This window comes from Pungitius pungitius, chromosome 16, assembly GCF_949316345.1.
Source record: "Pungitius pungitius chromosome 16, fPunPun2.1, whole genome shotgun sequence".
Taxonomy (NCBI): domain Eukaryota; kingdom Metazoa; phylum Chordata; class Actinopteri; order Perciformes; family Gasterosteidae; genus Pungitius; species Pungitius pungitius.
The window spans coordinates 12650559-12672826 of NC_084915.1; the positions used below are offsets into that span (position 1 = coordinate 12650559).

The 22268-nt window shown below is 42.5% G+C and overlaps 4 protein-coding genes across 6 annotated transcripts; 2 read left to right on the forward strand and 2 right to left on the reverse strand.

Moving 5' to 3' along the window:
• Positions 1-211: 211 nt before the first annotated feature.
• Positions 212-7584, forward strand: layna (layilin a). The gene is given in 10 exon segments (XM_037468167.2): positions 212-372; positions 3963-3980; positions 4108-4128; positions 4241-4538; positions 4972-5008; positions 5011-5131; positions 5215-5259; positions 5347-5409; positions 5509-5605; positions 5764-7584. Coding segments are annotated over 10 exon segments (1542 nt in total). The 5' UTR covers positions 212-242; the 3' UTR covers positions 6476-7584.
• A 14-nt stretch (positions 7585-7598) lies between these two features.
• Positions 7599-14898, reverse strand: alg9 (ALG9 alpha-1,2-mannosyltransferase). Its single transcript, XM_037468166.2, has 15 exons — positions 14684-14898; positions 12568-12703; positions 12241-12375; positions 12060-12130; positions 11868-11956; positions 11381-11516; positions 11201-11288; positions 10809-10914; positions 10227-10349; positions 9733-9887; positions 9488-9617; positions 9230-9377; positions 9009-9138; positions 8782-8912; positions 7599-8533 (listed from the first exon to the last, which is right to left on the reverse strand). Exons 1-15 carry the CDS (start codon positions 14821-14823, stop codon positions 8410-8412), a joined length of 1842 nt encoding a protein of 613 aa, XP_037324063.2. The 5' UTR covers positions 14824-14898; the 3' UTR covers positions 7599-8409.
• A 90-nt stretch (positions 14899-14988) lies between these two features.
• Positions 14989-18720, reverse strand: fdxacb1 (ferredoxin-fold anticodon binding domain containing 1). 2 transcript variants are annotated; one of them, XM_037468165.2, is made up of 6 exons: positions 18638-18719; positions 18181-18360; positions 17937-18093; positions 16947-17150; positions 16664-16822; positions 14989-16575 (listed from the first exon to the last, which is right to left on the reverse strand). In XM_037468165.2, the coding sequence occupies exons 2-6, from the start codon at positions 18347-18349 to the stop codon at positions 15357-15359; spliced, it is 1908 nt and encodes a 635-aa protein (XP_037324062.2). In that variant the 5' UTR covers positions 18350-18360; positions 18638-18719; the 3' UTR covers positions 14989-15356. The 2 variants fall into 2 exon arrangements, with proteins under 2 accessions (XP_037324062.2, XP_037324060.2); XM_037468163.2 differs by having other exon boundaries at positions 17937-18360; positions 18638-18720.
• Positions 16812-22268, forward strand: si:dkey-71l1.1 (uncharacterized protein LOC569883 homolog). Of its 2 annotated transcripts, XM_062558122.1 has the most exons (11): positions 16812-16849; positions 16993-17156; positions 19502-19701; positions 19799-19866; positions 19951-20043; positions 20168-20269; positions 20367-20472; positions 20648-20770; positions 20881-20957; positions 21043-21145; positions 21239-22268. In XM_062558122.1, the coding sequence occupies exons 3-11, from the start codon at positions 19518-19520 to the stop codon at positions 21376-21378; spliced, it is 996 nt and encodes a 331-aa protein (XP_062414106.1). In that variant the 5' UTR covers positions 16812-16849; positions 16993-17156; positions 19502-19517; the 3' UTR covers positions 21379-22268. The 2 variants fall into 2 exon arrangements, with proteins under 2 accessions (XP_062414106.1, XP_037324070.1); XM_037468173.2 differs by lacking the exons at positions 16812-16849; positions 16993-17156 and adding an exon at positions 18879-19047.

Genomic DNA, 22268 nt, shown 5'->3' on the forward strand with positions numbered 1-22268 from the left:
ATGCTCTTTAATAACTAACTGTTGAACAAAACTGCATATAGCTTATCTGCATGTCTCCATGATGAAAATAATATGTTCCCTCAATTTATGAAAAAAGGCAGACTTGTTTTTTTCATAATTCATGTATAATTTTCCTTTCTCGTACACTTTTTCCAAAAAGGTATTTTTTTTTACAGAAATAAAGACTTTCTACAGCACTTAAAAAGTTCTCTCCAAAGCTCTTTTATGGAGCAGCTGTGCTGATGGAGCAGGTCAGTGACTCAGGGCTCATTTCCAGCTCTGCAGGCGAACGCAATGCGGACTCTCAGTCCGGCAGCGTGCCAGCAAAGATCATCCAAATTCCATTTAGTGAAAAGTCAAGTTATTTTTCCGGTGAGTAATTAAGTTGTTTCCTTCTCTTTCTGGCTGTGACATGATAATGAACTGCATTTGACATTCATTGGCGTGTCTTTACAACCCACAAACAAACGAGGCCATTGCATTACAAAGGATTTGTTGTGGTCAGAGCAGGTTTATGGCTTCAAATCAAATGTTATGTTACTGTGTAACTATGATCTGTTGACAATTACGCTGTCAGGCTTCGGCCCAGTTAAAATGTACATTTAGCAATTCCCTCTACGTTTGCAAATTGGCTAAATGTCCAAGAAACCCTAGTGATTCATTAACATGAATATTTGGTTTCTCTGACATGACGAAAGTCCACCCTTGTGTGATTGTCTGCGTGTGTGTGTGTGTGTGTGTGTGTGTGTGTGTGTGGAGAGAGGGTAATTTGGGTCAGTAATGTACTGGTTTCCCATGGGAACATTCATCCGGTCTCCCTTTAAGTAATTGGAAGAGAGAGATGAGGTCAGATGGATAAGAGGGGGAGGCAGAGACGAAGGAAGACAGACTGCAAGAGGAGGAACAAATGGGAGAGGCTTAATTGAATGAAGACTTTTCTTGGTCTCAGAGGCTGTAAACAAGGCCGACATTTAAAACAAGGTTCATTTCTTACTGAATCCCTCTGGAGGACTCTGTTACCCCTTTTAGTCTTCTCCTTTATGTCCAATAGCATCAACAGCAAATGCCAACATCCACTTCCCGCCTTCAATTGAAACAAAATCCTTTGACCGAAATCAATCTGTTGCACCTAAAGTGATTTCTGTCCATCTGTTCCATCCAACAGCATACAGACAGTATTATTCAGGGCTGCCTCACCCCCACACCCAGGGAAGGGCACTTATTCCATTACGTATATATGTATTTGACATATGTTTTTTGTCATTTGTATTTGATAGGACCGATAAAAATAAAAAAAAACGTAGCTTAACAAAGTACTTTAGAGTGGAGTAAATTTGTATCTGAAATAATCAAAATACTTCATGAATCAAAAAAACGTTCACAAGTTCAGTTCAACGGGTTCTCTGTCAAGATATTGAGATATTATCTGAGTGTAACCGATGTTAACCAGCTATAACGTATGTCAGGTCTGACTAAAAAAGCCTGTTGTATATACAGTACATGTTGTTGGTTATAATATCAAACTTTCAATCAAAGCTAACATGCTAATGAAGCTAGCATGCTGTTTAGCGAGTTACATATCAGTCGAGTTATAAGAAGAGGGAGATCGGGTGATTGTGTATATATATATATATATATATATTATATATATATACAGTGAGGAAAATAAGTATTTGAACACCCTACTGTTTGACAATTTCTCCCACTTAGAAATAATGGAGGGGTCTGAAATTGTCATCGTAGGTGCATGTCCACTGTGAGAGACATAATCAAAAAAAAATATCCAGAAATCACAATGTATGATTTTTAAACTATTTATTTGTATGATCCAGCTGCACATAAGTATTTGAACACCTCGGAAAATCAATGTTAATATTTGGTGCAGTAGCCTTTGTTTGCAATGACAGATGTCAAACGTTTCCTGTAGTTTTTCCCCAGGTTTGAACACACTGCAGGAGGGATTTTGGCCCACTCCTCCACACAGATCTTCTCTACATCAGTCAGGTTTCTGGGCTGTCGCTGAGAAACACGGAGTTTGAGCTCCCTCCAAAGAGTCTCTATTAGGTTTAGGTCTCGAGGCTGGCTAGGCCACGCCAGAACCTTGATATGCTTCATACAGAGCCACTCCTTGGTTATCCTGGCTGTGTGCTTCGGGTCATTGTCATGTTGGAAGACCCAGCCTCGACCCATCTTCAATGCTCTGACTGAGGGAAGGAGGTTGTTCCCCAAAAATCTCACAATACATGGCCCCGATCATCCTCTCCTTATTACAGTGCAGAAAAACACCCCCAAAGCACGATGCTACCCCCCCATGCTTCACAGTAGGGATGGTGTTCTCAGTATGGTACTCATCATTCTTCTTCCTCCAAACACGCTTAGTGGAATTATGATGTGTCTTTCTATTATGTGTCTCTCTGCGATCCCTAAATCAACCTTATGGCCCATTTTTTTAAATTACTACCATTAAGAACCGCACACACACACTTTCCCTCCATTTGTTCTAGGAAAAGTGTGCCTTACTCAAATGCACTCCTGCTGATCCTGATGCTTGAATATGAAATTATATTTCAGGCATTATGTTGACAGAAAGCTCCCTTGGTACTAACCCGTACTGTCACAAAATCGTTTGGATCATTAAGCATTTGTACGAGCCGAGTTTCTTGTCTTTTCACATTTCTTGTATTGATTTAGTTTTTTAATTTAACAATCTTAACTCCAAATGAACTCAAACTGTTGGTTAATAAAGTTTTCTGCAATCTTAGTTGGTGCAAAGATTGATATCACTCAATAAACAACCGGCAGCCGGCTAAATAAACCTAACTAAATGAATCAAACTGGCCAACAGTCCGAAATGAAGTCACTTTGAAGCTACTGTGAGCGGCCCATCGACTAGCTCAAAGACCAGCTGCCTTGCTCCCGTCCAAAGGTCAAGCAGCATCCAATGACGAGCACTTTGAAAACTGATGTTTGTTAGATTACACAAATCCAGACATTTTCGCTAAGTAAAGCAACTGCTTACTTTAGCTTGAGAGTGGTAAATTATGAAATAACTCTTGATGATACTGGGAAACAATCAGGGATGTTGTTTCCTTTGTGAATCAATAATATCCTTGATTTCACACTAAATGTTCTGAAATAGCTTTTTAACCCGCAGTCTATTTTATTAAGTTACACAAATAACATAATTATTGTTGGTCGTTTTAAAGACAGTATTTGGTTTTTACCACTGCGTTTTTCACTGAATTAAAGGGGGCACAGCTCAAATGGAAAAATGGGACGATGTATTGAGTCTCCTCCAATCAGGATTTAGTATCATTTTGAAACAATAACCAATCAGTCAAAACAAAATCTCAATTACTCATTTTCCTTTTGCAGAGAGACCATATAATAGAAAAACATTATTATCCCACCTCCGTGATCTGTTGTTTTTACTTAAACACAATAGGTGAGCCCTGCAATGTCCCTGATCGAGTTAGAACAGATCATTTTCATGTAACACTTTTGTAATGATAATACCCAAAGCTTAAGTAACAAAGGAAGCAGCACAATCTGCCGCTTGTCAGCGTTTACAACGAGAAGCACTTGCATGATTAGATGTCTTGCAATCGATGCAGCCTCTTCTCCCAATCATTAAATCTGCTCTTAACAGATTACAGCCCCCCCTCCAAAACACGCAGTCTTTTCTCCTCCTCTTCCTGCGCCTCCTCCTGTCTCACGTAGTCTCTTATTCAGCACATACAGCAGAAGACCTGCCCCTTTTGGCTTTGCCTTTCATCCTTTTTGGGGGAATTCTTTTACACCCAAAGATACGGCTGCACCTCTCGAGGCTCAGCTGAAGGATCAGACAGCGGAATGGAAAAGACTAAACTAAAATACAAAAGGTGGTGGTGAACAGCTGACAAAGATGGACCTGCTGACAATCTTCTGTCCCCTCCTGCTTTTGTGTTTTGATCCATCTGCAGCCACAAGCCTCATCACAGGTAAGCGGAATGCAATAAAAAACACAAAACAGCTTAAAGAAATGAACTTTTGACTCATTTGTGCATCTATCTTGGGTCCCTCCATGTCTTGCCTTCCTAACTTTTTGCTGGATGTTTTATCTGGAAGCGGACATATTCGAAGCCAGAGGTGGGCAACACACCTCTTTCAAAATAAAAACGTTTCAGTATTAAAGGCTTCCACGACGAACTCCATCTCTATTGGGTGCAGAATGTGTTTTTTTGTGTTTGTGTGGGTGCAGGTCAGCGTGTGTGCAAGGCGGTAAAAGGCAGGCCATGTTACAAGCTGGCTTATTTCTCTGAGCTCCGGCGGCGGCTGAACTTTGTTGAGGCCGAACTCGCCTGCAGACGGGACGGGGGACAGCTGCTGAGCGTGGAGTCGGCAGCCGAGCAGAAGATCATAGAGCAGCTCATCACAGACCTCCGTACCACTGATGGAGACTTCTGGATCGGCCTCCGCCGTAACCACGGCGACGAAGAAAGCAGCTCGGACTGCTCCTCACAGTACTACTGGCTGGACGGCAGCAAGTCCACGTTTAGGTGGGTCCAACATTCATTTTAGGTCCATGAATGGGAAATATTGAATAGAATTGTTGCTGGCTGATTCCTTAAAAAATAAGCTATATAAAAAAAATGAGAGGTCAAAAAACAGAATGATATTCATTTTCTTTTTCCAATCTTAAAAAAAAGGAAGTATTAGGATGTCTGTCCTTACAGATTTAAAATTAGCTATAACATATTTCTTAATTTCTGTGCTGCGGTTTCCTTTTACTTGTCGGTCAACTAATGCACATATAATAAACTAGTGTAGGCCGATGCGTCTACTCGAATAAACACCAGCACCATCCAATAAATTGTTTTTTTAACCTTTATTTACTGTAACACTTAATTGACTTGACTTTTGTAAAGACTTCTTTCAGAAAAAGTGATCCAGTACATGTGCTTTGTATGTATATATGTGTGTGTGTTATAGGAAATGGCATCAGGATGAGCCATCATGCGGCTATGAGGTGTGTGTGTGGTAATGTATCACCAACCCTCGGCTCCTCCCGGTCTGGGAGGACTCTACATGTTCCAGTGGAACGACGACAACTGTGAAACCAAGAACAACTTCATCTGCAAATACACAGCAGGTAATACCGTATACTGTATTTCAATGTGCCTTTACTTTGAAAATATTTGAATATTGCTGATGGGGATTGATTTTTCTACACAGAGAGACCACCGGAACCGTCCCCTTCTCCCAACTCCACGCAAACAGGTAAAATGTCACAAAATAGGACGCAGAGGACATTATGGAAATCTGTGTGATCAATATTCACTGTGTGTACAATGCTTCTCTTTCCAGATAATTTCCCTTCATCCGCCCTGCCGTGGAATCCAATTGACCACAACCAGGACAGGAGTACAGGTGGACCGACCCGAGATTCATGGTAGTATACACTTCATACAGACACCAACTTGACAGTCGCTAAATGCGGATTCCCCTGTTGTCTGTTGCCTCTTTTAGCGCTTAGATGGATTTACATCATCACTCCCACCGTTTCCCTGATTCTGCTGTTACTGACAGCGATCGGAGTCTGCTGCTTCAAACTGCTATCCAGACGGTGAGCATCTTAAACAACTTTGGTCACAAAAAACATGAATATGGTTCACCAGTTATTTCATAGGACCATCTAGGCTGCAGCATCACAATGCTTATTCCAACATTTGCAAAGTACGGTTCTCAAACGATTTGTATGCTTTTCTTCTGCGTGTGAGACAGAAACAGGAAACAACAGAAATCCGAAGTGTGCCAGACGGAACCGGGGCTTTGCCCCGACCCGGCTCCGGATGACGTCTACAAAGTCATTCACTCCCAGAAGGACGACGACCTGCTCTCAGCTCGCCCGCAGACCAAGAACACCTCTTTCCTTTGCTCTTCCCCCGACACTCCGACCGGCGACTACGACAACCTGGGCGGCCGCGACACCGAGAGCGGCTTCGTGACCCTCGCCAGCACGGAGAGCGGCTTCCTCAACTTTGACCTCAACGACCTCAGCCTCGGGCGTCACGCCACCCGCGACTTCTGCAACGCCAGCCTGGGCCGCTCCGGAAAGAGGGACTTGAATGGCGGCAGTCTGTGCGGCAGCGGGCACAGGGAGCTTTATGACAGGAGCCTGGGCCGCCGCACGACAAAGAGTGAGCACTACGGCAGCAGTTTGTACGGCGACCACGGCCTCTATGACGGCAGCGTCAGGGGATTGAGTGACCTCTACGATCAAAAACTCAGAGCTGGAGGGGCCGCGGTAAAAGCCGACCTCTATCAGACGTACATCACCAACGGCAAAGAAGACGCTTACCGGACCAACCTCGGAACCTGCGGAAACCGGAAATCCTACCAAGCTAATGTGGATTTCTGCAGAACCGGACTGCAGGTCGACGTCGGAAGGAGATACTTCAACGAACAAGACTGGATCAACAGAGAAAGCTACTGATCCTTTGACCAGTACACAGAAGTGTACGTGTGATTGAGGACAGGGACAACAGAACTGTGCACGTACGTCAATTATTTCTTTATATATATATATATATATTAGGGCAGTTAGTTTGAACAGAAAATGATCTTATTAGTAAATCACTCCCTATAAGTTACACAAAAAATGAACACATTTAGCTCATGTTCAAGAATCTCCAATCATTTTTCTTCATGTCAAGCCATGCTGATAGTTAGGGGCTCGAATTACACACACTTTGTGTCATCTCCCCCCCGATTTCTACCTACAACCCAATTAAATGGAGGTGACTGGACTGAAGAAGGGCCTTCACATGGTTGGGTGAACTGTTTCTGCATAGCAGGCCACTTCAAATCAAAGTCCATTCCCCCCGCTTCTGTATTGTGGAGGTGAATTGACACTTGGATTGGATATTAAATATCAATATATTTGCCACCGCAAATCAAAACTCGTTTAAGCGTCTCGGGGGAAATGCTGCAGCACACGGTGGGAAAACAAGTTGTACAAAGCCTTCAGTAGCGCCAAAAGGCAGCAGACACATCAAACGACGTCGCTCGAGTCAGTGTCGCCTGTTGAGTTCCAAAGAAAAAGAGTTTATCGGACGTAATTAGCCGTTCGCGATACATGGTTTGCAACGTAGGCCCCATGTGTTGGCCATTAAGAAAAGTGGAGGTTGAAAAATAAAAGAATATCTCTGGGTCTACTGCACTGATATCAATAGGGATTTGTGTGTGTGTTATTGTCTAATACAAAGTTATTGGAGACATCTTTTAACTCCACAGGTCTCTGCCTCAAGGCTAAATAATGTATCTGAACCTTTACGGTCAATGTTTTGCTCGAACTGTGCTTTCACAAAATGGACTGATTGACCCACTGACTGAATGATGAGTGACGTTCTGCAGCAGGCTGTTTGCATGTCGTTGTCACGCTGCCCCTGCCTGGTAACTTATGTCCGCTGTGCCTGAAAATAAAAAAAAGTTTACCTGATTTAAACAGGCCACCTCAAAGACAAAATATACAATATATCAGTACTGCTTGAGGGAGTCAGTGTTGAATATTTTGTGTCTACTGTAAGTATGTTTTCACTAGACCATAAAGAAAACATTTCAATTCCACTGTCATTATGACGTTCTTTCTGCGGTCCAGTGGGCAGGTGTCTCGTTCAGTGACTTGGAGTGCCTGCAGCCTGTCCACAACAATGGCATGACATCAAAGAGAATGATAAATTATAGCATTGTTATTATTACTTATTCAGAATGTGTAATGCCTTGACGTCTCTCCTGTAAGTGAGAGCGGTTTGTATGTTTGTTACAGCTTCAATTAAAATGAGATTAGAATTGAATCTTTCTGCTTGTGGTGAAGAGATTTTGCTGTTCCAGTGAAATAAAAAGGAAGGTTTCATTACTAGTCAAGCATGTTTTTAATTATCAACATTCCAAGTAAAATTAATAACGCACACATTTGTCTCCACTGACACGGAGCACACAATAAGATACTGTTCAGGTGCAGTCGAGCAAACGCAACGAGATTTCTTAAAGTCATCATTCAGAAAAATACTTCCAGGAGACATTTTCAAAAGGACTCAAAAACACTTTTCATCATTTGTGTGTAACGGCCTGTCTAAGTACCTTGTTGTGTGTCCATCCCCTGTAAATCATTCTCTCTCTCTCTCACACTCACTCTCACACACACACAAATCTGTCCTGATACTTGCCAAGCACACAAACACACAGAACATAACCTCGGTCTCATTTTTTTTCTTCCATGAACCCAAAGGCAGGCAGAATGTCCTTAAAAAAAGGGTCAGATTTCTTTAAATGAGACGCACACTTGCAAACACATTCAAGTCTATACGATTACATACAAATACGATTCCGTTGTTGTTTTGTACTTGAGGGCGGGTTGAGGTTCAATGGTCAGCCATGAGTCCGCTTACGAGGCTGCTTTTGCTTCCGTGGTTTTAATATGACGTAGCGCCTGTAGGTGGTATGTTGTTCTGATATGAACGGGATGTAGAGCGCTCTGAAGAGAGGAGATGACCTGGTAGAGAAATTGCTTTTGTTCAGAAACTGCATCCATCTCTCAGACAGTTAATTTTAAGTGATCTGCTCAAACATTCTGCCTGATGTTTAAGAATTTAACACGATACTCTCCCTTCTGGGTGTTTTTTTGAAAGCTAAATATTATATTAAACTGTTTTAAATGTAAGGATTAACATTTTTACAATCTTATGAAAATTCAGGACACATGGTTTATTTTTCTCTCTTTATAAATAACACAAAAATTACCTCGAGGCTTGAAGGAAAGGCTTAAAGGCGATAATGTTCCACTCCTCTTTGTTGGCTGAATAACGTGGCTCAAGTGGCGTCTCTTCTTCTGTATCCAGATCCACTACGTAGTGGCACTGCCGTAAATCCATCTGCCCAGGGGAGACATTTCCCAATTAAAACTGCAACTACTAGTGAATACTGTGTCCACCCGTCAACACACAAGCACGCGACTCTGAGCGACTCACATATCTGGTCGGTTCCTCTAAGTTCTGGTCGTTCATATTAGACGGAATGATCTGTGTGGCCAGAGGACCAGATGCATATGGCTGTGGCAGCTGCCCTTTAAACTCAGACTGAATGAAGTGCAGCTGCCAGCTGCAGACGGGGAAGAAAAACTTATCAGTAACCTGGAAAACAACATAATACACGTTCCATACCGTTTTTGGACTTAGACCCGGATACTCACTTGTGCGGTAGCAGGAAGCTGCTCGGGAAGCGGTGCCACTCTTTGCCCACACACACACTAACAGGTCTGCCTTCAGGGACCGAGTGAAGAGTCGGATCCTTGGCGATGCGATGGAACTCTGGGTACAGGTCCAGAGGGGCGTGGTATCCTGAAGACAAAATGAAAAAAAAATAATATATATATATTATCTTGAACGGCTTGCCTTTGTTGCTTGGCAGGCAGGCAGGCGCACACACACACGGACACACACACACAGACCTTTGAAGAGGGCGACAGAGCGAGAAAGTGACAGTCCTGAGAAGACCACGACTGCGCTCAGAGCCAACCAGTTGGAGGAGACCGTGTAGTGCTCCAGTCGGTACCGCTGGAACAGGAAGTGGTAACATTTCTGCGGGAAATATAAGATCAATTACAAAAACATTTTTTCACATATCCCAACAGGGGTTTAACAGAAGTGAAGCCCATGAACAATATGCAACAAAAGCAAAAATGTCAAAACTCACCTGTAGCGAAGAGAGGGCTACAGCCGCACTGAGGCATATGAGAGGGTAGATGGGAAAGAGGAAACGCTCCTCTTTATGAGGTCTCGTGAAGAAAACCAACATCCACAGATACATGGGAGACAGGGTCAGCCAGTATGGGCGGCCCAGGTTCTGCACTGCAGGAAACACGTGTGCACAAGCACGGTGAATCAAGAGGAGCAACTTTGAATATTCACCAACGGTCAAGATAAACGATTTAATTCATTATTGGTTAAGATGCAACATGTGCCACATATGTTACATGACTGAGCAGGACTCGGGTACACAGCCAGCAGTAGATTTGAGGTTTTCTTAAATTAACAGTTAATAGTTACAGAAAATAGTGATTGGATTACTTCATATCAGAACTCATACAATGGGGTGTAAAGTACCCTAGTGTGTCATTACCACACCACTATTTATTATGTCTACATAATGGTATAAATGTGGTTCTGCTGTTGCATTTCCGTCCTCACCATTGAACCTGTGTAACAGGGTCTCCATGAGAGCGGTGAGTGGCAGAGACAAAAGTGCCAGAGCAAACACCAGGTTGAAGTTCAGGACCCCGTTTGCAAAGTAGAAATGCCACGGCTCTGTACCTGAAAACGTCACAACACAAAATATGTGAAATACCTCAGCACGTGTACAAGCATGTACAATCAAGACAGCTTAAAGTTTGGATTTGGAAATCCACACGGTCTGGGTTTGTTTTACTTGTGATAATGATAGAATGCCATTTGGGTTAACTTAAAATAGTACAGCTTTAAATTATTCATGCTTTCCTTTGCTCCATTCTGTCATTAAATCAATCGATCTATAATATAAATCTCTGTTATGAAAACCTCTGAATTGAGATGGTTAATAAAATGCTGCCTCTTTGTTCTGCAGTACAGGATTGGTTGTGTAAGATGCTGAATTAGATACTGAAAAGTGTTTCACGAGAAAAGACTTGTTGTAAAGCATGCTTTCCAGAATGGAAAATATCAGGTCAAAATTGCATCTTTTGCTATCACAAAAATAAAATGATTACATTAATGATGTGTGATCTTGTATATTACCATACAGGTCAGGTCCATGTGGTGTAAAGACATTATAAAGTAAAATATTAAGTGGAGCGATGACCAGTTTTCCATAAAAGAAAGAGTCTACTGCCACAAGGGGTACCTGAGAAAGACAAAACGGCAGACAGAGGGAAAGTGAATGTCCCCAATCTACATTTAGCTTTCTATCATTTTGGAATTGTTACAAACTAAACTATACAAAGTGCACATATTTACCATGGCAATATGTAATATTATATTCTGTACAACACATAAAGAGAAAATCTGAATTTCCCATAACATGCATTAATGATCAACTCGCTGTTGAGAAATTGATATACACCTTGTGCTGTGATATGCACATTTAAACCCTTGTTGGTTTTATATGTATTTAAGAAAACAATTCTCACCAGCAGCACAAGTAGAGCCACAGCTGACCAGGTGATGAAACCTTTCCACTCCCTTTTTAACACCAGCAGGTCAAAAGCAATGGGAATCCTAAAAGTGAAAGGGATGAAAGCCGTCATAAGAATAACACATTTTGACATGTCGATCTGATGGAATGTCCTGCCAACAAACATTTTAGTTACCCGACAAGAACAGAGAACGGCCATCCAACAACGGCGCCAGCGGCCACACCCATGATGGCCAACGGCGTTGAGTCCTGAAACCACCCCGTCATGGCAACCAGCGTTGTGTACATGCAGAACGAGGAGGGCAGGAATGCTGAGGAGCAAATATCAAAGGGGAGGATGGGGTACAAACATTAAGCAGAATAATAACCTGCGACTAACAATTTGTTGGCTCTGCAAAGCCTTGTTCAGTCGACCTTCACGGAGACATGGGACTACAGTGGAAAAAAAGATCCAAAATGTATCAAAAATATTGAATGTCCCTATAAATCTTTACACACTGACAGTGCGCACATTCTGCTCTATAATGTGGTCCAAGTGTGCAGATTTTAGCAATAAAGTAAGTTATTCAAAAAATGGATGTAAACACAACAGAGGGCAGAGATGAAGGTGAATAGATCACATTTAAATAGTAACAGGATTAGGAAAACTAAATCCGACCAACCTGCAGACGAGCAGAACATTCCGGTGCTCAGGACAAGGAATGCCAACATTAGACGGCCCACATGCAAACCAAACTTCTTACAAACAGCCCTGTGTCACAAACACAAACAAACAAACCAAATGGTTAAATTGCTAAATGTGCAGGCCGAACACTTAGGATGCCTACTTCCATTCAAGAGGATTGTAAACTCACTTGTAGAAGTAGAGTTCGCAGACACAGCACGAGAATGCTAAAACACAACGCACAAAGTAGAACACCAACACCTGCAACACAATCATAACACAATGCTGAACATTTTGTAAATGACAGATGAATAAATCTCCTTTTCAAATATCAACAAAAGTTCACATGAAAGCAAGTTTGGAATAAATACCTTGTTTGTCTGTAGAACGTGGGCATGCAAACAAGCAGGAAGAGCATGTAACCATAAGTAAGCGTACGACCTGATGGCGTACAATGGAGAATATTCCCATGTTTGCATCCCGGTGCCGTAGAGCAGGTAGTGCATCTGTCAAAACAGTCACCAATAATTAAAAGGTTAACAAATTAACAGTTAAAGAGAAGTAGTATCTTACTCCAACATTAATTATATTCTGAGTTCAATTGTCTGAAATAATCTTTGCAAGGGTCAGAAAATGAAAATTTGCACAGGTCAGAAAATGACAATTTAGGATTTCTGATAAGGGGGAGCAGTACTCACAGGCTCCCAGTAGTTGAATGTCTCGTCACAGTCGGAGATGTTGCTGAGCAAAGCCGCACAAAAACGTGCAGAGAGCAGGCATTTAAATGCTGTTGAACCTTCTGGAGCCCATACCTGCCCCCCACGACTTACTGACCTATAAAATAAAATTTAAAAAAAAGAAAAAAAACACACCAATTTGCAATTATTGTGTACTAATACAAATATATGAGCTATTACTAAAATCCACTACAGCATGTGAAATATGTATGAATATCATCTCACAACAGAAAAAAACCTGAATTAACGTTACTCTGAAGACGCGGTTTTCGAAGCAGTGTCACTAACGTAATCAAAGAAAAAACAAATACCACTAATTATAGTTACATTATACAGTGGCACCTACTCCACTACAAGTTACAGTTTTGTAACGTGGCTCTGTCCTGTTTTAACATTTGGAATTTTAAATATATTTTTATTCCAAAATGTATCTTTTTCATATTTAATTTTGTTCCGTTCCAATATTGGTTCATATGTGTTTTAGCACATGACAACATCATCATCGTATTGCACATATTGCAAACATGAATCCTTAATCCAAGTAGTAATTTTTAAAATTGCTAATGATTTTAATTTTTAGAAATCAAAATAACAATCATTCAAATATTACAAAAATATGACTCGAATTTTACATCAATGCCCAATGCCCATTATAATCACCTCCCAATATGGATAGTTATGTGTCTGTTAGTTAGGGGAAGTGAAAGAAGTATTTACAACCATTCAATAGTATTACCAGTAACATTGAACGACTCCTGCTTCCCCTTGTTTACACTCAGCATCCCATCAGTTAACGTTAGCTCGGTTGTTGCTGTGCTACCAAGCTTTCTAATGACTGCGGTCAACTCAGCAGACACTTGGATTCGCGTGGTCAACTAGTAGTGCACGTATATGCTGACATTTACGGTATTATACACGCAACCGGAATAAAGGCTTTTTAAATAGCAAATTGCAGACAATGGTAGAAGTATGTGTTTACAGGACTTCTCTAACTACTCTTGTACAATCAAAAAGACAATTTCTTCATATATGAACAGAAATAACAATACATAATGAATTGTGTGGACCAGATAACCCGATCGCTTATCTCTCTGACTACTAGGATGCTGAATAGGAAATCATTTTACTGTATAAATTAAGAGATTTCTCCATTGCGTGTTCAAAAACACAATTTCTTTATATTTGAACACCAATAAAACAAATTTGATTCCAGGAAGAGACTATTGTTGAAGATTATTATTGTTACTTTATTTATTTTATTGTACTTGGGGGTGGGCTCTCATAAGCTTTTGCTTCAGTCCACTCCTTTTGAGCACCATGTGTACTGCTCAAATAAATAAATAAATAAATAAATAAAAGAGACCAATGTACACGTACATAAGTACATTTGTTTAGGACTTTTACTTTAGATAATTGTTTGTACTTTGTACAGTAAAAGTACTCATGTTTTTGTACAACAGTAATCAGAATGGTCGAGAACACACATTCATCATTGTCCAGAATCTTTGATTAAATAGCCTTTATTGCGTCTACGAGTTCAATACCGTAAGTATCAGCATACACGTGCACTAAGATTAAAGTGTCTGCTGAGTTTACCACGGAAATCCAGTGTCTGCTGAGTAGACCACAGTTTCTAATGACACGTCATCTTACACACGATACAATTTAATTCAAAAGGACTTGAGCAACTCATCAATGACAACAATCACTGATTCAAAGTGCACGTGTGGATCTTTCGTAAAATGTGGCAGTGTCACGGACAGCAGGGGGGGGAAGAAATGAATGAAGTGGACCAAGTAACCCGATCACTTATCGTTGCTCTGCTAAAACACGCAGCCAGCTAGCTGCAGGAGAGGAAGCACAACTTCACAGGCAGTGCACTCAGAAGAACTGTGAAGACATTAACTCCACGTGTTGTTAGGGGAACATTTTTACACCGTTGCCGTCTTGTCATTATCCGGACTTGCTCAACATGTCAAGCTAGCTACCGTTAGCTAGCTAGCTACTTTGACAGCCCGAGCAGCGGAAGCTAGCTAGCCGTCAGACCGGCGGGATGGAGCACGTAGCTCGTACTCACTCTTGCCGGGTCTCCGTGGTTTTACCGTCATCACCGCCTTTCTCCTCCTTCGGTGGCCGCGGTTCGGCGGGGACGTTCGCGTTGCTCGCATCTTGTCTGCTGCCTCGCCGGGTTCGCTGCCGAAGCGTTTTGCCCGCCATGTTTTCCGATGAGTGCTCCCGATTCGTGCCTCGTTCATTTTCGGCGCCGTCCGGTTATTGACAGCGTTCATGAGAGCTCTCTGCACTCATCTTTCTCTTGACTTTGTTATTTCAATATAACTAATCAACATTAGTTCGGACTACTAGTTCCCCAAAAGGATCTAACAAAACATCAAAGATGTGTAAAGCAATTTTGAGATACTAATCTCAAGATGAAGAAGAAAATGTGTGTGTTTCAAAGTTTCATTTAAGAAAATTAAAACATATGATCAGTTTATCAAACGGGATGCAACATTATGCAATTTACAGAAAGCACCAACCAGACAAAATGGTTTGTGATCTCATACCTGTTCACTTCAGATCATTCTGAAAACATTTATTGAATGCTACTTTAATCCAACATACAGATGCAGACACCTGTTCAATGGAAAACTAAAGCGCACAATGTCCCAATCACTGTAAACACTGTCCAACCACTATCGATATGCTTATGATACAAGCAGACAAAAACTGTTTAAAACATTAAAATATTACTACCTGATAGTGACTTGTAACCGAGAGGTAAGGAAGGTTTCTAGGTCTTTGTGAAACTGCAGAGCTTGTGTGTGTGACAGAGCATGTGTGTTTGAGTGGTAGATGAGTCTGTAGCAGTAACTGGTCTGGCTGAGGTCGGGATGCGAGAACGTGTCCATGAGCTTGACTTGCTCCACGGTCCCGTGGCTGGCCTCTCGGATCGCGGCGTGGAACTTCCTCTCCGCCCATGTCGGCCCTGTCCAGAAGCTAATGTCGAAGCTGAAGTGCTCGGGGAACAGGGAGAACGGCTGGAACGGTTCCCCCGGGGATGGGCGGAGCTCAAACTGCCGTAGGAAGCGTGGGTCGTGGGACCACAGCAGCCGCCAGTCGGGCAGTGAGAACAAGAGCACGGAGAGAAGGTCTAAATTAAGGGACACGGTGACACTGACACTGCTAATGTTGTCACTTGCATTGTTTGCAAACACTTTACCAACCAATCCCTTTTGCAGAGCGGTCATACGCAGACCGCCCTGTTCGGCGACTAAGGAGACCCCATAGGGTGCCAGCAGCGTTTCCAGTCTTTGTCCAATCAATCTGATTGGCTCACATGCTGAGGGGAAAACCCCCCTGAGGAGGAGCTCATGAAAGGCAGGCAGATTCCAGAGGTTGACGGGCACGTTCTTAAACACTAGGCCGCTAATGCCAAACAAGCTGGGGACACCGTTACAGCCCCCAAGAGGCCCCTCCTTCTTATGTCCGTCGAGCTTAACACTTTCATTATTCCTCTCATCCACCCCATGCCTCGCTGCATTGTTAACAAACGCTTCTCTTTTAGTTAGAAGCTCCTCCATCTGGGAGAGCAGTGACGGACGGAGCATATAAAGACAACTTTCCCCTTCATGATCAATGTCAATTAAGCCTGCAGATCGTAGGCTCTCTGCTCCTTTACTCCTCACCCTGTCCACTTTATCCAAGGTGAGTCGTGCCAAAGTCGCTTGTATGTCTCTTTCTTTGTCTGTCGAGGTATGGTTTTCAGATACGACTTCTTTCTGAAGCAGGTGGATCCAGTAGCAGTCTGCCGCATCAATGTCGCAGCCGGACGCCTGCGGCTGTTTGGCTTTGAGGAGGAAGGGAACGGTCTGTGTTGTCATGGAGACAGACCACTTCTCCGCCAGTCCTTTGAGAAGAAAATCTTGCACCAACCTGACAGGGTGGACAGAGCCTGAGCAGAGAAACCCCCTGATGAAAGAGAAGAGACGCCTGGTTATATAACTTATTTGTTTGTGTTGTCGACTCAAACAGCACAAGAGTCTCCGTGTTACTGTACCTGAACACACAATCACTAAGCTCAGCTGGTATGTTGTACAGAACCTGGTCCCCTTCAACAACCTCCTCAACCTTTAGTATCTCAGCAGGGCTGTAGGGGAGGCTGCGGGTAAACACGTGAAGTAAACCGTTCTCCACATGAAAGCCTTTATCCTGGCTCCTGCACAACAAAAAGAACACATCCTTAGTGAGTGTCGGCACACCATCACACATCAAAACACACAGGCAGGGACGCAAAGGCTTTGACATCTTCATACCCTGTCACACTCACCTTCACAGCTTACCTGTATCCAGTGCACTTATAGCTCTGGTATTTCTCCTTTTCAAAAGGACGGACATCCTTGAGGATGAGGTGAGCCTCTGCTGCCATGGCAGCCACCTGCCAGCTGTTGTGCCACTCTCGCTTCGGTTGGTCCGCTGGTGTCCCACCCTGTCCATTGCACAAGGAAACATGGACCTCTCCGTCTTCAGACAACAACTGAACACAACTGGAGGTATAGAAAAAAAGTATTTAGTAAGTTGTCACGGAAGACAGACATTGGGAACATACATTTATAAAAGTAGAAACGTAATCAAAGCTGGGGGAAAATAGTGTAAAAATCCATGAGACGCACAAGACATCATAAAGGGAACTGGTCTTCCCAAAATCAAGAATACATAGTGGGCAATAAAAGGAAAATCTGATATATAGGAAGACATACATTGTCATTGATATTGTTACATAGGCTTGACCAGTGATGATTTTACAAAATATTTACGCAGATATTTTTTTTTCTAATCATGAGTAACGTTGATGTAATGATTTAGCTTGATTTAGAGGTGCACTGTAGCGTGTAGCATTTGTTAGTGTACTGTAATGTAGCCTTTAAAACCTGTGAAAAAGAATACCAAAAAATACATGTTAACATGTTAAGCCATAATACAAACATTTTGATACCCCCCAAAAATGAAGCCGATATCTGCTATTAATATGTTATTCATAAATTGCAGCCCAGAATCAATAGATTTAGATTTTTTGGGGGAGATATTTGGTGATACTTTGTGCTATACGCACAAATTTCAGTCAGTGTATAGAAACAATTCTCAAGAATGACAACTAGTTTTTTTCTCAAATGTGTAGTTACTGAGATAAACATTTCAAACTAAAAAAGGTATTTTGGCATGTTTTTAACTTGGAGAAAAAAACAATAACAAAGACTACCACAATATTGGTTTCCAAACTTCAGAAGCACTGCTACGAATGGATTGAATGATAAAGAATGATGCAGTTTTACCTGAGGAAGAAGTTTTTGAGGAGTTCTCTGTTCTTTTTGACCCCGCTCTTTCTCCCGCAGTGAGGAAAGTTAAACACCACGCGATCAAATAAACAGCCCCGCAGAGAGGCACACTGCCCGAGCTTCGTGCAGTCCACCTCGAAAAGCACCAACCCACCTGATGCATAACACACAAGAGTGTACAAGAAGTGCCACAAAAACAAACAACTTGGTAGAAAAATATAACACCGACAAACCGCCCTACCGGAGCCCCGGATCATGTCAATGTTTTCGGCTGCGCCGTCGTGCCGCAGTGCGTCCTCCTGGCGCTGCGGGCAAGTGGCCGTTACGCGGGTCTCTGTCTCCGAGGACAACGAGGCAGAAAATGAGAAGTTCCCCTCTCCCACCAGCAATATGGATCTCGAGAGAGACATGCTCGGTCCACCTAGGAAAAAGAAAACGATGGGACCCACAAATGTTGAGTTTCCTGGAGGTTGCACATTATTTCGCTTCATATAGAGCGGAGAGAGACGCGCACGGAAGCGACAACGAGCGGCTTTAGTCTTATTCAACTGTTTTAGTTAATTCCGTATCTTGTCTCCAAGGTGGCATCGGCTGAACTTTAGAAATGACAACGCGTGTAGTGTAGCTTAAATAGGTTCACACTCTACTGCCTCGGCACTGTGGTACATGAAAGATGAATAATATTAACGCTACCTCACCTGTAGCGGCTTTCGTTCAACGCCGTGTCGCAGATAAACAGTCCGACCGGAAACAAAACACTAGGAACGTTGCGTTGTTTCCCCGAGTAAGGTTTACAACAAGCACACTTAGCTATTGTAATTGAATACTAGGCGGTTGAAATGTATAGCTATTGTTTCGCTAATATTACTTTGATACATGTGCATTAATTTGCGTAATTTGACTACACAATTCCCATCGGGTTTGCGGGGGGAAGTATTTGCAGGGTGGCTCATCACATCTGGAGGAGTGGGCTATTCGCAGCGTCAGTGGATCAGAGCATCAGTTATCTCGGCGTTGTTTATCAATGGGAATTTCCACTTGACAGTTGTTGCTCATGTGCGATTCTCAGTTTCGCTCCGGATTTTAACGTCGCTGGATAACAGCGGAAGTAGGTCGTTGAACAACTAGCGCATTACTGGGATTTGCAATGCTAAGGTCATGCTAGCTAACGGAACTGCTGCACCTGCACACAGAAACAGCGGACAGCCGTGATTTAAACATCATTGTTGCGATGTAAACCAATTAAAATGAACCAGAACTCAACATCTGAGGATACAAGTCCGAATGTCTTATTTTGGTTAGCATCTATTATGCCATTAGCTTCCTCTGTAACACTTTCTGAGCGTGTGCAAGGTGTTTCCATCAATAACAGACATGTATATGTTAACGCTCCATTGGTCAAAGATTTGTTCTTCAGGACTTGGTTAATGGTCTACCTCTGTTCTCTTCATGTGGTGTATAATCGGGCTTTAATTTGTGCAGGAACAGGTTGTAGGTTAAAAAAAACCCAACTGGTCTTTGCATCGTTGTAAATCCCTCCTTCATCTCTTTGCATTTTGTAGGAAGTGTTGTGCCCACATGGGCAGTGTTCTGGCTTTGTCCTCCAGTCCGGGCCATCAAAACTGGCCTTTCTCCCCGGACCCTCCTCCTTCTCACTGGGACGCACATCCTGCTCACTGGGACAGTCCGCCACGCTGGGAGCGGAGAGAGGGCCGCCTGCCCAACCCAGGCAGCTTTCACTCTCTCCACAGGAGCTGCAAAGGTTCGCCCGGCTAAAAGGAGGGGCCGACACGCAGAGCAAATAAGGGAAGCAGAGATATTAGTGATCTGACTGTTGTTTTTTCTATGTGTCTCCCCAGATGTGTTCCCTCAACAGATTGAGGGAGTCAAGATGATCCTCAACAAAACTCTGAGCAGCTTCTTCAAAGTGACTACATTTAAACAATGTGTCGTAAAGATAGCAAGGGTGTGCATTTCTTAAATGTTATAACACAATATACATTTCTTCCAGGTCAGTCATACTCTCCACCTCAGTGCTGTCAGTCCTTCGTACTATCGTTTCCACGTGGAGCATCTGCAGTCTGATGACTACAGCAAGGACAAGGTGGGGCATAAATATATTACACTTTGTCGTGACTTTGCTTAGCTGCATAGGATGTTGGAAAACAAAGGAAGCTGCAGCGCCTTCTTTATTCGTGAAGTTGACAGTGATTCTGCCTCATTTTTAGGATTCCCCAGCATTGATCGGAGAGATGGACTCCTCTGGCAGCCTGAATGCTCACGCTCTGCTACATCTCACCGAGCGAGTACGAGCCAGGACAGTGTTCCAGGTGACATTTTAATGTTCTTCTTAATCAGACACTGACACTGCACTTCTCTTTACACTAAACGTTGTTCTGAAGGTTTTAATCGTTGATTGTGTTTTAGACCCAGCAGTCCCAGTTTGTAACGTGGCAGTTTGAAACCGAGTACAGAGGGAATGACTTTACTGCTGCTGTGACAGTAGCCAATCCTGATATCCTCAGAGAGTCAGGTGAGAAATAGTAGGTGGGATGATAAGAACATCATCGGATATTACGAAATACTTTTACATCAGTAAAATGTTCTGTTTTTCAACAAAACAACTATGATTAGCAGCAAAATACATCATTGGGATATTTATTGTTTTTCTAATCTAATACGTATTTGTGTGTGTTTGTCTTTGACAGTTATCCTTGTGGCACACTTCCTTCAAAGTGTGTCTTCTGGGCTGGTTTTAGGAGGGGAGCTGGTCTACCATCGGGGCCGAGCAGAGGAAGGAGGAATTCTTACTTTAGCTGGACAGTACTCACGTGAGAGTTTTGTGTTTGATTCTTTACACACACCATTTATCTGAGCTTTTCTGATCTTTCTTACTTGACTAAGAACCAGAATTTTGACTTTTTCCTGGCTCTCCATACAGGACCCAACTGGGTGGCAACGCTAAATGCTGGGAAAGGAGGTGCCCATGCTAGCTACTACCATAGAGCCAACAAACAGGTACAGCAAAAGACACAGTAGCGTATAAACATGGCCTTTCCATGCATACTGAAAATTTGCAAGTGCTTGTTTTTGCATTCACCAGATCCAAGTTGGAGTGGAGTTTGAGGCAAGTACCAGGACACAGGAGACCACAACTTCAATTGGGTACCAGATGGAGCTCCCAGAGGCCAATATGGTCTTTCGAGGTAAATTTCTTTCTCCATCTTTGAGTCAAACGTCATGAAAACTATTAATAAAGCATACAGTATAGGAGAACTTTTCTGTGTTTGTGTATGCAGGCATGATAAACAGTCGGTGCATAATAGGAGGCGTGTTGGAGAAGCGGCTGACACCGCTCCCTGCCACCCTCATTATGGGCGCCTTTGTAAATCACAGAGGTGACAAGCTTCAAGTTGGCCTCGGAATCAACGTGGGATAATCATCCAATAACGTCCGTTTCAGAGCCTTCATTAAGGCCCTATCTTCCAGGACAAAACACTTGAACCACCTGAGGATCGTGGATTGTTTGGGTGTTGGAGCTGATAGTTGGAGCTTGAAAGCTACCTCTCAAAATGGTGGTGATGTTGTCTGATTGGACTAAACAGATGTGTTTCTGTCCTCCCGAAACCAACCTAGACAACGGACACAGAAAGGGATCTGCTATGTCCTGCAAACTGAAAAAAACAAAAGGTTTTATACTGTAAGTAGTGTTAATGAAAGGAATGAATATAGACTACATTGAAAAGTAATTGTCTTTCTCATGTTTTACCCCATTAACTGTAACTGTTGTATATAGTTGAACCTCCTGCTGACCACTTTATAAAAAATAAATATACTTAAACTATTAGGGACATGCAATACCAATGCCCAAATTCACATTACTTTCCAAATACTTTTTTTAGATAAATCTAAGCGGCCGTCGTCAGAAATGCAAAATGGATGTAGTCCTGCTCAAATGCCAGAGTGATCCTTAAAACTGTGTGTATGAGTAAGTAATTATCTTTTTTTTGCTAGCTTATAAAACTGTGTGAGAAACTGCACATGAACAAACAACAGCAAGCTCCCTGTTGACTGTAAGGGAAAATGCTCGCGCCATGTTCTGACGTTAGGGAGGCTATGCACGGACTGCTGAGCCTGGACTGTACTGTATGTGAATAGATGAAGGATCTGTATGCAACCTGCACTACTCACACTGCTTCTGGGTTTTTCCAGTCCTGTTTAATGAAATGTGGCATACATATTATTTATACCTCATGTAATGTAAACATAGAGACTTGTGGAAGAGTGTCTTTTTTGACTTGATTTAATAAAGATGTTATTTCTAGTATA

Bases quoted from the DNA above. Each gene is read 5' to 3' on its own strand.
- alg9 (XM_037468166.2), bottom strand. From the start codon at position 14,823: ATGGCGGGCAAAACGCTTCGGCAGCGAACCCGGCGAGGCAGCAGACAA. The intron at 12,131-12,240 runs GTATTTATTCCA...ATTGTGTTGCAG, and splicing joins ACGTTCTACAGACAAACAAG to GTGTTGGTGTTCTACTTTGT. The intron at 10,915-11,200 runs GTGAGAATTGTT...TGTCTTTCTCAG, and splicing joins TGGCTCTACTTGTGCTGCTG to GTACCCCTTGTGGCAGTAGA.
- fdxacb1 (XM_037468163.2), bottom strand. From the start codon at position 18,349: ATGTCTCTCTCGAGATCCATATTGCTGGTGGGAGAGGGGAACTTCTCA. The intron at 17,151-17,936 runs GTAAAACTGCAT...CTATACCTCCAG, and splicing joins CTCAAAAACTTCTTCCTCAG to TTGTGTTCAGTTGTTGTCTG. The intron at 16,576-16,663 runs GTACAGTAACAC...CTCTTTCATCAG, and splicing joins CTTAGTGATTGTGTGTTCAG to GGGGTTTCTCTGCTCAGGCT.
- si:dkey-71l1.1 (XM_062558122.1), top strand. From the start codon at position 19,518: ATGGGCAGTGTTCTGGCTTTGTCCTCCAGTCCGGGCCATCAAAACTGG. The intron at 19,867-19,950 runs GTGACTACATTT...CATTTCTTCCAG, and splicing joins CTCTGAGCAGCTTCTTCAAA to GTCAGTCATACTCTCCACCT. The intron at 20,771-20,880 runs GTGAGAGTTTTG...CTCTCCATACAG, and splicing joins TTTAGCTGGACAGTACTCAC to GACCCAACTGGGTGGCAACG.